We start from the raw sequence: 13,952 nt of genomic DNA on the forward strand, positions 1-13,952 counted from the left end.
TTAAGTCCTTGCACTTTATCTTTGCCACAATGTAATACTGTGTAAACTTCAAAACCTGGAAGCTGATTAAAGTAAGCATTGGTGTTTGTTTCATCAACCATTTGTCATAGTTTTGTGAGAATTTGATGTCCGTTGCAACTTCCGTGCACGTGTTTTCCATCGTTTGTCTGTCTAACGTAACGATTCAGTGCTTAAATAAAGAATAGAGAGGCCCGTGTTTGGGCCATTCGCCCTGAGCTTAGCGTTCCACTTGGAGTTACTAGCGAATCAGAACAGTCAAACCATCACACAACGCAACTTACAGTTGAACTTACCCTCTGGCGGAATTGCAGCAAAACGAGCCATAACAGCGCAAGATAGGTTCATGTAATTTATTAAACTCTATTCCAGTGGGGACTATGATGTATCTGTAATGTTTAACATTGTATCCCTTCTACCGTACAGTCTCAGATTAACTAGAGTTACGAACTTATTAACGATATATGTAATACAAGGCCAGTTTCACCATTCAGTGAGCCTGCGGGCTGTCTTGTAACGGCCGTCGGAGATCCTATGCGTCTCATACCATCCGGAAACGAAGGCTGACGAAGGAAGGACACATAACTCGACTGAAGAAGCGCACCTCATTGCTGAAGAACTCGCAATCGGAGGGTTGTCCAACAAAAAAACAAAACGCAACGATAATGTACACGTAACGTAAGGTCAACATGTCTAACAGCAACCTAGTCCTAAGCTCGAAAGGATCACAATCTGACGGGCTGTCCCCGGGGCGGTGGTCCGGGTTGTGTTGCGCTTCACTTCACTCGGCCGATGGCGGTGGAACCCAGCCCCCGAACCGTCGCTCCAGCTCTCTGGCCACCGCGAAGATGAGATGATCCTGGCCCGGGGCGGCAACGACCTGCAATGGACAACGCGATGTTAATGTTCTTCTTGTTGCTGGGCATAAAAAGGCGGTCCCTTTCAGGGGGGGATGGATTCCCCCATTACCTGCACACCGATCGGTAGCTTGTCGTGATCGAGTCCGACCATGCAGGAGGCGGCCGGCAGTCCGACGGTGTTAAACACCATCATGTACGTCGTATCGACCAGCTTGTGAAAGATGCGGTAATGCCGGTGGGCCGTGTTCGGGAAGCCGGGATAGATAAACACGCCGTCGGTGCCGAGCAGATCGATAAAGTCCCGGCGCAGCTTCTCAGTCTGGGCGTCGAGAAAGTCGAGCCGCGACTGGGGAATGTAGTGGTTGATGATGTGCTGCATCGGCCCGATCATGACCGACGGTAGGTCGGACTTGGAGCGCCCGAGCAGATACTTGAGCACCTCGCGCTTGATCGTGGTCGCCGGCTTCCCGTTCGCTTGTGGGCTGTAGATCGTTTCGATGTTCTTCATGCGCAGCATTTTGCAGATCGAAATGTCCAGCGTCCAGCGGAGCCGCTTCAGGTTGACGCGCTGCGCGTTCAGGTGGGCCGCCACGTCGCGGATGGCGCGCACAATGTCGGCATCGAGCGGACGGGTCAGCCCCGACGGTCCATCGTTCTCCATGTAGTAACACTTGATCGCGGCCAGCGGCACGTGTTTGTCCAGCGTGACGGGTGTCCCTTCCGGGTCGCGCATGGCTCCGAGCAACAGCGGCAGGTCCTCGGCGTACCGGCACATGGCGCCGGGGGTGAAGAAGCTCCCCCAATTCTCGTCGTCACACGACGGATGGTGACCGAATGGTGAGACGACGTACGGGGACGGTTTGTGACCGAACACGCCGTTGAATAGGGCCGGCAGTCGGGACGAGCCGGCGATATCGGTGGTGACGCCGAGTAGCGAACCGGCCGCAGCAATCAGGGCCGCCTCGCCCCCGGACGACCCGCCGGCCGTACGCTGCAGGTTGTAGGGATTCCGTGTCAGGCCGGTGCAGTTGTTGTACGTTTCCCAGCATAGACAGAGCTCGGGTGTGTTGCTCACGAGCAGCACGATCCCGCCGGCGCGCTTGATTTGCCGGACGACCGGTGCATCGCTCAGAGCGACCTTCTTGTCACGCAGTATCCGGCCCGCCGTATTGCTCATGCCCTCCACGGCCAGACTTTCCTTGATCGACACCGGCAACCCGAGCAGCGGTTTGTCGCGGGCCAGCTCTTCCGGCGTCCCCAACGATCCTTCGGCCAGCAGGCGATCGGTGTTGCGCGCTTCCTCCAGGGCGGCCTCGAAGCGATCCTCGACGATCGCATTTAGGAGCGGATTAACCTGACGGCAGCGTTGAACGTACGTCTGGACCACCTGTTCGCTCTTCACGCGTCCGGAGCGAATGCGGTCGGCGAGCTCGGTGGCGGTCAGCAGCAGGAGCGGGTCCTCGATGGGCGGTAGTTTGCGGCGTGCTATGCGGCCACTGACGCACTGCGAGTAGGGCACCACGAACCAGCTAAAGACGCACATCGCTGCCCGAAGCAGCCGTCGTATAGCGTAACTCATGGCGCTGTTGTGGGGCGGGGGGAGAGAATTCAAAAGAACGGACACGTGTTTTAGTAGGGATCCCATGGTCCAACTTTTTTTTAAACACGATCATACGAAAGCCTTTACACATCTAGCCGATAAGCCGTCCCACCGTAATGGCCCCATAATAAAGTAGTCCTCTTTTTAGCGGTCTGAAGTGCTCCCATCGGAATTTTATGGTCCATTCCAAACAGCGAACGGATGGAGGGCTCTTCGCCGAAAGGCTCCAGACGAGCAGACCGTACCGGAACGTGCGAATATCGGCGCGCCCTTTCTGAAGTGGCACGCACTCGGAGGCCAAGGGATTCAGGGCGAAAGAGACCCTTGAAAAGCTCCGTTTCCGTTGCTTAAGCCCGGGGGCTTCTCGAGTGGGGAACGTGGCATGCCGGGTTTTGCGCCGTTAGCAGCTGATAATCACGGGGATTCCGGTTTAAAGCCTCTGTTGACCGTGTTTTGAAGCTAATTTCCGATCGGTTCTAAATAAAGAGCGAACACATATTTTTAGTACAGTTAAGGCTGCGGACAGCCAAGAGATGATGAGGAGGCCATGTGAAAGGGCAATTGTTTTCGTCCATAACTGGCACGAGTGCGGAGTGCGGCGCGGGGAGGGCGCAATAAAGCACATCACTCCGAACGATCGCTTGCGATTGATCACAGTGACCTTGACACCACCGCGTTATAGGGAGCTTCCGTTCGGGCCGAAGGATATTGCCTACGCCCCTGTGGCCTTTGGTTGCGCACAAAACAGCACCTTGTAATTAGTTTGTCCACTTAGCACACACCAAAGTCGGCGTCGTTTCGTCCCTCGGAGAGCGTTGTTTGTTAAAACTTAACCAACCGTAAGTTCGATTGAACTCCGCCGATCGTTGGGACTATAGCCCTCTATTTATTGCCACCACTGTGCGACTTCTCCAAATAGCAAAGCGAAGGCAGCACGCGCAGTAGGCCAATATTTGCGAAAGTGTTCTAAACTCGGCGGCCTCTTGGCCAGATTGTCACAATTGTCTGGCTATTTGCATAGCTAACTGGAAACGGGTCGATCGGGAGCGAATCACGGTTCAAACACAACGCAGCACGGCCACGGAAACCAGTTCTCGCCCTCAGAGATCGTCTCAGAGCATCTTCAGATCAGCAGGGACGGACGTGCCACGAATCTTTAGCGATATTAGGTCACACACATGCTGGTTTGGTTCATTGACCACAGAAACACGCACACACAGAGCCCCCCGTTAGCTGGGTCAGGATGCCAACGGGATGGTCCTTCACGGCTATCGCTTTGTCGCCCGTCACTGGCGAACTACGGAACCCGTCGACGAGCCGGATGATAATGGAGTGCCTATAGATTTTTCGGGGGTCCCTCACATTTTCTTGGCGGAGGATGCGTGGCGAACGGTTCCGTACCTCTGGTCAGACTGAAGCGGTCCGCTGTGTATGGCGTGGAAGCGTCTCTCTCTCGTTGTCCACGTTCGGGTTCGGTCCGCTAGGCACGACCCGCGCTCGGGGGTCTGTTCGACGGGTTTACGCGCCCGATCGTCTCGCCGGTGATCATCGCCGCCGGATGGCCTTGTACCGAGGCAAAAGTCCGGAGGGCCCCCAAACGTTTGCGGGTTTCGACCCTAATAAAACGCCTGAAGCTTCAGATGAGGCCGCGTGCGATAAAAAGGGACTTCTTGAAGGTCCCACCAACTGGTTTCCGCCTGGAATTTATGGTACTCGTGTTTAGTGTCTAGTTCGTGTCCGACTCTTGAGGACCCGGTGTGTGGACCGGTTGTTGTTTTGGAGCCATCGCTCGCGGCCCGAAAGTATCTCGTTAGAAAAAAGGGCCTGGCGGGCGATGTAGGAGCATCCCGGGCAGGCGGCGGTTTGAAATGGATCTGTGTTCCGTAACAGATGCCTGGGGAGGTGGGTAAAATGAGCCAGGCCGCAATTACACGACCCGTGTATGTGGCTGAACAATAGAAGCTGGGGCGCAAGCCGAACGATTGTTATCACACTTTGATTCCGCTGTGCGATCAGATTTCGTTGCCGTGCTGTAATGTATTTGCGTACCCAGAGCGATGCCGCGTTAAAAGTGCTCCTTAATGGCTACAAAGTGGGCTGTTTGGTAAGAGTATACATACAGCACCACTTCGAGCCGCAGAGTGTCGTGCCGTGGCCACCACGGTGACGCATAATGCAAAAAAGAAATGTAAACATACATCGGCTCAATGGTTCCGCATGTTTTAAACCTGTTTCGTTGATCAAAACTTTGTAGGTTCGTGTTCGAATTCGTGGCGATTTGGTGATCACCGATATGGTCCGCCGACACCAGCAAGTTTCAGAGACGAATCTAAACTGGAATTTGGAGCCCATATCTCGAAGTCGCTAAAGTCGGATCACCGAGTTCGCTACCGCACTTAATCAGCGCTAGAAAGGTCAGCTGTCCTCCGCAATCACACTTCTTATGCTGGCCCCCTTCGCAGTCTTCGAGCGGAAAATGTCGCGGAATTATGATTCATGAACTTCACTGAAGAGATACCCATCAGGCATCGGCCAAAAGTCAATAGACTTCGGTGGACCGGACACGTATCAATAATCACGAACGACTGTCCAGTTCACAAGCTCTAATCAAGTGATCGAGAGATTCTGGCACCTTAGCATTAGCACCCCTTCCATTAATACCACTACGTCCATTTTGGCCTGCATTCCAGGGTTTATTTTATTGGACAATAATTTCCCTTTGGAGAACATGATCGGAAATTGGAGCATGAACCCGCAGCAAACCTCATGTAACAAACATGCAAAACTTGACATTAGTGTTGCTAATATGCCATTTGTCTCGCTTGCTAAAATAACGCTAATGGCATGAGATAAAGAAGCACGGCAACGAAAGGTCAAGTTAGTGTTGTGGCTGCTATTTGGACACTACGGGAAGGATTGGGATTTTCGCTACCGTGGCCACGAATTAACATGCTATTAGAGGACCACTTTCGATACAGCAGAATAATCGGATAATGAATAACGCGATCTCGAACAGCGGAGCTTAAGTGTTCCGATCACCGGGACCGGGTGATCGATTAGGTGTCGGTTTCGTAAGAACTTTCCTTTCATACCATTCACAGCCGCCACTAATGAACATGCCCATTAGCCAAACAGAAAAGATCAACCACAGGGACCACACTTAGAGATCCGAGGGGACGCTTTTCGGCAAGAAGCGAATATTAGACACGAACTAACCTTCGGCCCGTGGTGAAGTATTAGGGTCACATAGCTACACCGTTAATTGTTTTTCAAACCCCGGGAATCGGTGTTGAAATCCGTTTATTACGTCACAACACCTCGTTCGGCCTTCCTCTTCACGCCGAAAGTACGGACCCTTCATTCAATCAACCCGCGCCGGGGGCAGCCAGTGGTCAACCATGGCCCCAACGGTCTCCGACCGGTTGATTTATAATCTTTCGCCTGGGTCACGGTATTCGGAGAACGGTTTCATACTTTCCGTGACGGGTATCGACCCAATCAGGCCGCAAGGGTATTCGAAAAAAGGAATAGAAAAAGAAACGCAGACAACGTCCTTCACACGCAACCACCCTGCTCGCTTCGGTCCTCTCCTGTGGTGGGAGTAGGATTCCGTGGGACATTTCGCTTCGTCCTGGGGCCCTCCTGGTGATTATTCTGTCGGCCATTCCCAACCTTCGAGTTGGTGAGTTATGTGACGTTAATGATAAGGGCTGTCCTGGAGTCGCGGAGCGGATCAACGATCCGCGGACCATCGATCTACGGAAAGTTCCCGTGACATTGTGGGCCGCAATTACGGGATGCATGGTCAAGAGGCGCGAAATAGTCATTTGCGTCAAACGTGTGAAGCACCAGAGTTGTTCGTAGGGCTCGGCACGCCCAGCGGCTTTGTACTTCTCTGGGCCAAGGTGTTACCTTCGCCACTCGGGTTTAAAGTGCAGATGCAATAAGCAAATAAAAAAACCGGAAACCCCTAACGATAAGCGTTGGAGTTCCGTACATTATGGCCAAGGACAGGCAATAATAGTTACACATATTGAAAAGTTCCTATGATTCGGGTTTTCATTCAATACTAAACTTGATTAGGTGGCCAAACTCAAGCAAGACCTATTTTACTGGGCACTGCGTATCATAACAATGCCTCCAGCTGGTCCCCCGCGGACTGGTTTTATTGGCTTGTTGTGTCCTGCTTGCTGCCGGTACAATCGAACAATGACTGGAGACCGAAACCGGCACCAGTGCACTGATTATCTTTATCTCAGATTTCGTTGCCTCGTGCCGATAAATCTGTACCGGGCGCTAACGTGACCCACGCGAAGCGGCCGGAGCCGAAGAAATAGTTCACGCAATCGGCTCGTATTTGGAATCTAAAATGTGCGTGTTTGGCAGGTTTCGCATGGCCAGTGGCACGCGGCAGGGAATTGGGACCCTCGGACTTTGTCCCGGTTTCAGGCGCCCGGACCGGTTCGAACGCTGTTCAGGTTGACCTCTGTTGCCTCACCTTGTCATCTCTCTGGCGTCCAGTCCAGTGTATTGCAAAAGGGGCCACTCGCGGTGGGCACGGATCGATCATCTCTCATAAATATTCATCCGTTTTTTTTTTGTTGGCCAAACACCCGAACAAGATAGTTTACTTGAAATCCAAACAAACAAAACTGGCGACATTTAAAAGAAAATGGGAATATGTTGAGTCTCCAGTCGGCGAAGAAGTCCCATTCAAACCATGGATCCAGTAGATGAGGGTTGTTTGGTCGGCAAATTGACCTGACCTTCATTGGGAAGTGATGTCGGTTACCGGACGGTCTTAGAAAAGTTGGACGAGAACGAACGACGTGTGCGTTCCGTTGTGGGTCGTCGGTGCATCATCCGTGTTCAGGTGTAGGAAAGATGCAATTGCATGTTTCGTACCGCGCCGACAGACGCTATTTGCCAACGCTTCGAGAGGGTTGTTTATCTTTCGTAGAGGAAAGAACAAGTCCGCTACGGAAATGCAGCAAACCCGCCTGCATACGGGGACTCATAGGAGGGAGTCGTATAAAGGTGATAGGTGATACGGACGGACCGATGACGAGTAGTGCCGTGTTGATGCATTATGCATTTGTGCCCACGGTTCCGGTGTGCAGTGTAATAAATCTGTGGCCGGTCTGTAATGCATGCGGGTACGGTTCGTTCCGAGGAGAATAACTGCACTTCGAAGCACTCCTTTCCTGTGCAAAATCTGAGCATTAAAGGCTCTGCTCTTCCAGTGACCCACCGAGGGACACTCGCATTGTTTGTGGTGATTAAAAAACCACAAGATCAAATTGTGGACCCCTCCGGATTGCTGGGCGGCACGAGGGGCACAAGGCTGCTAGCTTGCTAACAGATCGATAATTTTGCTACAAACTGGAAACTCTGCCTTCTCTGCCTTCTCTCTCGCTCTCACTCCCACTTTGGGGTCGCTTGTGTACTACTTTTGCACTAATTGCACTTTTTCAACGACTCACGCACACACTCAAACACAAGTCGCCGTGCGCCCATGCATCAGATACATCAACAATCAGCGCACAGCACAGTAGGCCAATCGTTTTCGAACCGCAAAATCGATTGAGGAAACCAGCATTTCGGGGGCACCACAACACTTGGATTGACAGAATCGGTTCGATCGGCAGGCCGCGTGGGTGGCCAAAGGGTGAAGGCCTGTTTTTCGGGGGTGGCGGTTTTCAACCGTGAACCCGCGTTTTTGAGGGTTCGGTTTTTCTGTTACCTGCGGACGAAAACGGACGCACCGCGGACGAGCGTGCAGATTGCGCAACAATTTCACTGCGACTACTGCGACTTTCACTCCATAAAAGAAGAGCGTGTGCTGCGTGTGGTGGCGCAATGGGACGTGGATCTCCCAGCCAGTGGTAGTGGGGCTTAAGGGCCCGACTGTACATTCCCCCCCTTGAGGGATGCGGGTTGTTTCTTTCCGGCCACGGTCCGCAATCTTTGGAAGAAGGATGCCACACCGGCTTCGTTTCATGCCAGTCGTGGCCTGCTTCGGCTTCATCATCACACAGCCCACATTTGCCTACGTCCTCGTCGGAATGAAGGAGTAGCGATGAATCCGAGAAGGCGAAGTAAACAAAACGTGCCCCTCTGTTTGCTCGAACCATTAATAACATTAGGGCTGGGTCTAAAATTGAACTTGAAAATTGGCACAAACAAGCACGCACACACAGCTTATCGGCATTCCCACAGAACTTACTGGTTGCATTCTCGGACCACCTTCCGGTAACACTTGGCGTAGATGAGCCGCAGGAATTCCACCAGCGCTTTCAGTGGCGAACTCATCGTAGTAACCGTCTCTGAGAGTGCACTTTCATCAGCACGTCACTTGATAAACGCGGTCAGTATTAGGAGCACATCTGGTTTGCCGCTAACTGGTCGAGTAGTGGTGCTCTGGAATCGGATCAGACTGGCCGGACCAGCCCGCGCCCACGGACTTTTATGTCGCTCCGCGGCACTGTGTGGCCAGCGAGTGGCTGGGGACGGAACACGTTCATCACAACCGGACCGCCAAGTTTTCGCAGGCACTATGGGGAATTTGTGTGGACCTTTTTCAACCTTTTTTTTTCTTTGCATGTGTTTTGATTAAATTCAACATGTTACACGCGTTCAAGTATGATAAATAACCTGTATTATTATTATCGATCCTCGAAATCATTATTTAAAATCACACAAATTTCAGACACACACTGGAACCGAGAAGATCGAGAAAGTAGATCAATCAAAAATGTATAGAAATTCATCAACCGTTCGCAAATATTTTTTTTATATCGCACGTGACGCGCAACTTTGGATTCGAATCCCGATATCGGCACTATGTTGAAATTTTGATAAAGGGTAATTTTAAGGTTTTATCATTCCTTAACTTTGACAGATAACTTCTCGTAATGGGAAAAAATTCGGATCGCTCAAAGATAACTCATCTATTTTACGAAAATATTACTATCCTCACTTTTTTAAGTTTTATCATGATCGCTTTCCCCATAGTTGCGTTGGAATTGGAGTGTAAACAGTGAACATATGGGCGATAATGAACAGTTTTGCTCGCATGAACATTCAAATCAAAATAGCTCAAAGCCTAGTAGCTCAAAAAGGGGAAAAAAATTGACTGCCTTCGTTGAAAATCTTCTTCAAATGAATTGAACCAGTACGAACGTAGTATTATAACATGTAATATTATATATTTTCGCAGTATTAGTATTATTGAACGCTACGATAATCGTTGCTCAGACACATCGTAGCGTCAGTAAAAATTGAGCAAAATGAACTCGAGATGAACGTTGTAACGGAACGGCATTACAAATTAATTTTACACTAGTATTAACGCCTCGTGTGGCCTCCCAGTAACAATGACAGCTGTGTGTTTTGCTTCACGATGGCGTTTCCGTTTTGTTTACGCTTGTTTCGAAGTTCAGTGTAGTTTTCGGTGTTAACTATTGCTTGCTGTTATCTACCTGCTTAAGTTCGCTACCGCCCGCCGGAAGAATGTGATGAGCGATTCCGGCGAGACGGACATTTTGCTGCTAATACCACCAGACTTCTTCAACTGCGAGTCCCCCGCGTTGGTGACGCCAAGAGCACCCAAGGCAACCACCAACTGTTCACTTGGCAGTGTCGATCACCTATCGTATGAATCGTTTATCGATTGCAACGGCACAGCATCAATGGCGGGGATAGAAAACTGTTCAATGGCACACTGCTCGGCCGCAAATCGAACGGAGCAGTACGTGGCATCGACTCCGTTCAAGCGGCACAACCACCGGGACTCGCACAAAGAGCGATACCTTCTGAACGAAATCGATCAGTACCTCCAAGAGAGCGATCATCGCCATGCGCAGGAATCAGAGAAGCAGCAGCACGAGCACCAGCACAATGGCATCCGTAGCCCGCACGACTCGCTGGTGGATATAAACGGTCTCTCGATGAACGAATACTCATCGTTATCGGGGAATGACTTCGGCAATCTTTTGAAGCCCATCCCATCTGGTGGACCAGTACCACAAAAACCGCCACGCAATGTTCAAAGTTCGCTGCTAGTGAAACCGTATAGTAAAAATGGAAACATGCTCAACCTGAGTGATATCTGGCCTACACAGGGCAGTGCAATGCCGGACTACCAGAAAGCCCTACAAGAGGAACGGCTCCGTCGGCAGCACTGCGAGCGTAACATTCAATCGTTACAGATGAAGTTGCTCGAGTACGAGGAGAAAATGTCCGTCGCCCTCACCGTGGACAAGGAAAAGGTGTCCGTCATTGGCAAACTGGAGCTGGAGGTTGCTCGTTTGACCAACCGAATACGCGACATGGAGAGGAGCCATATAGACACGCACGAAAAGCTCATGAACGAGAACGTGGAGGTGCGCAACAAGAATCTGTTACTGGAAAAGGAGCTTACGAGCACCGTCAACCTATCACGGAATCTTCAAGAACAGAAGGACATACTGGAGCTGAAGGTGGACAATTTGGCCAGTGCCAATCGGGACGTTAACGAGGTGCATCGCAAGCAGCAGGAAGACCTTCAAGTTCGGCTCGCCAACAGTCGTGATAGTGAGCGACAGCTGAAAGAACAATTGGGGAAACAACGAAAAGTGAACGAAGAGCTTAACAATGAGTTGCAGGAAGAGAAGAGAAAAGTCGCGGAAGGTGCCGGTTTACGCGAAGACGTACGAACGATGAAGAGGAAAAGTGAGATGTTGGCGAAACAATTGGCTGACGCTTTGCGAGAAAATGTTGGCCTCCAAGAACAGACAGGGCACATGAAACAACAAATATCCGTCCACCAGGAGGAATCGGTAAGAATCAATTCAGTGCCGACCATGTCATACCTTCACGTTAATAATAATAATAATAATAATAATTTTCACGAACTTATTTTGCTTTCAGAAAAATCTTCTAAAAGAGTTGGAAATACAAAGAATTTCGTTGAAAAAGTACTACCAATCCCAACTAGAAGATGTGGTAACGGATAAGTTGAACGAATTCCAAAAACAGCTCACCACCGTGGAGGAGGAATTGAAAGCGGAAGCGTCCAAGAAAGAGCGTGCACTCGCGGATCGTGCCAAGCGGCAGATCGAACTGATCGATCAGAAGCGTGAACAGGAGGTGCTTCTTCTTACGGAGCGATACAACGAGCAGGAATCCTTGTACCGGCTCCAGTTGGCAAACTCGGCCAAACGTATACACGAGCTGGAGGACAAACTCCGTACCATACAGAACCGCCGGGCGGACATCGCCTCGCAGTTGCACCTGATAATGGAGACTCAGTGGAAACAGGCGCTCGATGTGCTGATGAGCCCCGGGCAGCACTCGGAGGAACGTTACTCTTCGAAGTTGTCCGATTTGGAAGCCAAGTCACAGTACTTCCAGCGACTATCCGTGGGGCAACTTGATAAGGACCGGCTCGATGGTGTTTTATCGCTGAAACAAGCGATAGTGAGTGACGATGTGAATAACTTCCAAACGCCTGTGCAAGCCAGCCATCGTGAACCAACCAACGGACCACCTTCAGGCTTTCCGAAGGAACTGCTACATAACTATATCGAGCTGCTGCTAGAGAAATCACCCAACGATCTCAAAAGGCTTGAGGAAGTCCTGTCTAGCTGTCGAAAGCAATCGGAGAAAGAATCGTGCACCGAAATGCACGGTGCCGATGGAACGGGGAACGTATCCAGATCAGCATCGGCCACGGCACTGAATCAGCTCGGTAAAAAACCGTGCCCGAAAGGTGCTCCGAGGCCTTGGAAATGATAGATTTATGCCTACACGAGATGTTGCTAGCAATTGTGTACTTTCTTATTTAAAAATCCACCGGCGTATTCAGCGATTACGGAGTAAAAGTGTGCCTTATTTTTAAGATTTCTTCCCTTAACACTCGAGATGCAACTGATAGACAAATAATAATAAAATACTGTTAAGTGCCTTACCTACACTCACGCATAAATACCGTTTGCCAGGGCTAAAAAAGTCTGATTTCGGTTTCATGGTCTTACTCCGTTTTATTCGATTTCTACGCAAAACAGATCATTCAATAATACATATATTATATTATAGTATAGTATAGTAATATTACTATAACGTTTCTTTACGTTTGTTATGCTTATGTTATGCTTTTCCCTTTTTCCGATTAATTTAAACGATTTCATTTGGTGAGTTGACGCGCCCATCGGAGTGTCGCGTGCTGTAAGATGTACAAAAACAGGGATGTCTCTACGTGAACGATACTGCGTGGATGCTGTAATGGATAACTGCTCCCCTAGGCAGTGTACGGGCCACGCTGGTGGCCCGCCTTTCGTCAACGGGCTGTATGATTTAACTTAGGGTGTTCAAACGAAGCGATTGTGAGTAGATTGCTTATTCGGCCACTTTGTAGCTTGTTTTGGGACCACCGAAAACACACTTTCCACGTTCGGCCACAGGAAGGAACGCCGGAGACACGGAAAAACAGGCTGGCCGCAGGTCCGTAAAATATGGCATACCAAGGCTCTAGACGTTTGACCACCTCATCGGCCGCCGATTTTGGAATGCTTTAATCTATTACTGTTTGTGCCTAGCGGCGGGCAGCGGTTTCTTATCCTCCAGTGTGGCCATTTGCACTGTGGAACACCATATTTGTGAACGTCGAACGCAAAAAAGGTAAACGAGGAAAAGCAACGATGAACAGTTAATATCTATGTACGTTCGACCGCCGTACGCTGCTTATTCTAACGAGTTGAGCGTTAGCAACTGTTTGAGAACTTTCGTCTGCGACGTTTCGCGGATTTCTCCGGCCAAAAACATCTCGTCCACCACGGTGTACACCTTGTAGAAGTTGAACACCAGATCCAGTTCGCACACGTTGTGGAAGTATTCGTTCAGCACCTCTACAAAGTTGTGGATCGCCTCCAAGTAGCACAGGTTGTTGTCGTTCACGTCGACGCAGATGCAAAAGTAGAGCCCCGCGTACCGGCGGTAAACGATCTTGAAGTTTCGGAACTCGACAAAGTTCGTGTGTTTCGCGTCGCGCACCGTTACGACGGCGTGCACTTCCTCAATTAGCTTCTGCTTTTCGTCATCGTCGAAGTTCATGTACCACTTCGCGAGCCGTGTTTTGCCCGCCCGGTTCTGTATCAGAATGAAGCGAATCTGCGGAGGGAAATATGTGGGTGGAACACAGGAAGCTTGTTATCGGGTCGGTCGGGGTGTTGATAGAGCAGCCACTCTCGGCACCTACCATCGTGAATGATCTGTATTTTTCCGCAGTTTCTTCGATGCGTGGAAGCTGGTGGCCGAAAACCAGTCACAATCACACCGATTATGCTCAAGAATCGGTGGCACGATGACAAATTTACACACCGAAAACCAGCACTGCAAATTTCGAGATTGATTATCAACCAATTTTTCGTTCAATCTACGTCAAAACGTCAACTTGACAGCCCGTCGCTCAGCGAAAAGGCCTTTCGTAGGCCTTT

At 50.3% G+C, this 13,952-nt stretch overlaps 3 protein-coding genes across 4 annotated transcripts; 1 reads left to right on the forward strand and 2 right to left on the reverse strand.

Moving 5' to 3' along the window:
* Positions 1 to 385: 385 nt before the first annotated feature.
* Positions 386 to 8,961, reverse strand: LOC131209155 (fatty-acid amide hydrolase 2-B). Of its 2 annotated transcripts, none has more exons than XM_058202152.1 (3): positions 8,705 to 8,961; positions 988 to 2,461; positions 386 to 898 (listed from the first exon to the last, which is right to left on the reverse strand). In XM_058202152.1, the coding sequence occupies exons 1-3, from the start codon at positions 8,788 to 8,790 to the stop codon at positions 800 to 802; spliced, it is 1,659 nt and encodes a 552-aa protein (XP_058058135.1). In that variant the 5' UTR covers positions 8,791 to 8,961; the 3' UTR covers positions 386 to 799. The 2 variants fall into 2 exon arrangements, with proteins under 2 accessions (XP_058058135.1, XP_058058136.1); XM_058202153.1 differs by lacking the exon at positions 8,705 to 8,961 and adding an exon at positions 3,841 to 3,870.
* Positions 8,962 to 9,995: 1,034 nt separating this feature from the next.
* Positions 9,996 to 12,340, forward strand: LOC131210205 (myosin heavy chain, non-muscle). Its single transcript, XM_058203415.1, has 2 exons — positions 9,996 to 11,297; positions 11,389 to 12,340. The coding sequence occupies exons 1-2, from the start codon at positions 9,996 to 9,998 to the stop codon at positions 12,250 to 12,252; spliced, it is 2,166 nt and encodes a 721-aa protein (XP_058059398.1). The 3' UTR covers positions 12,253 to 12,340.
* Positions 12,341 to 12,488: 148 nt separating this feature from the next.
* LOC131211850 (AP-2 complex subunit sigma) lies at positions 12,489 to 13,871 on the reverse strand. The gene is made up of 2 exons (XM_058205493.1): positions 13,715 to 13,871; positions 12,489 to 13,626 (listed from the first exon to the last, which is right to left on the reverse strand). The coding sequence occupies exons 1-2, from the start codon at positions 13,715 to 13,717 to the stop codon at positions 13,201 to 13,203; spliced, it is 429 nt and encodes a 142-aa protein (XP_058061476.1). The 5' UTR covers positions 13,718 to 13,871; the 3' UTR covers positions 12,489 to 13,200.
* Between the last annotated feature and the right edge of the window lie 81 nt (positions 13,872 to 13,952).

The sequence above is a fragment of the Anopheles bellator genome, chromosome 2, assembly GCF_943735745.2.
Source record: "Anopheles bellator chromosome 2, idAnoBellAS_SP24_06.2, whole genome shotgun sequence".
In the NCBI taxonomy this organism is placed as follows: domain Eukaryota; kingdom Metazoa; phylum Arthropoda; class Insecta; order Diptera; family Culicidae; genus Anopheles; species Anopheles bellator.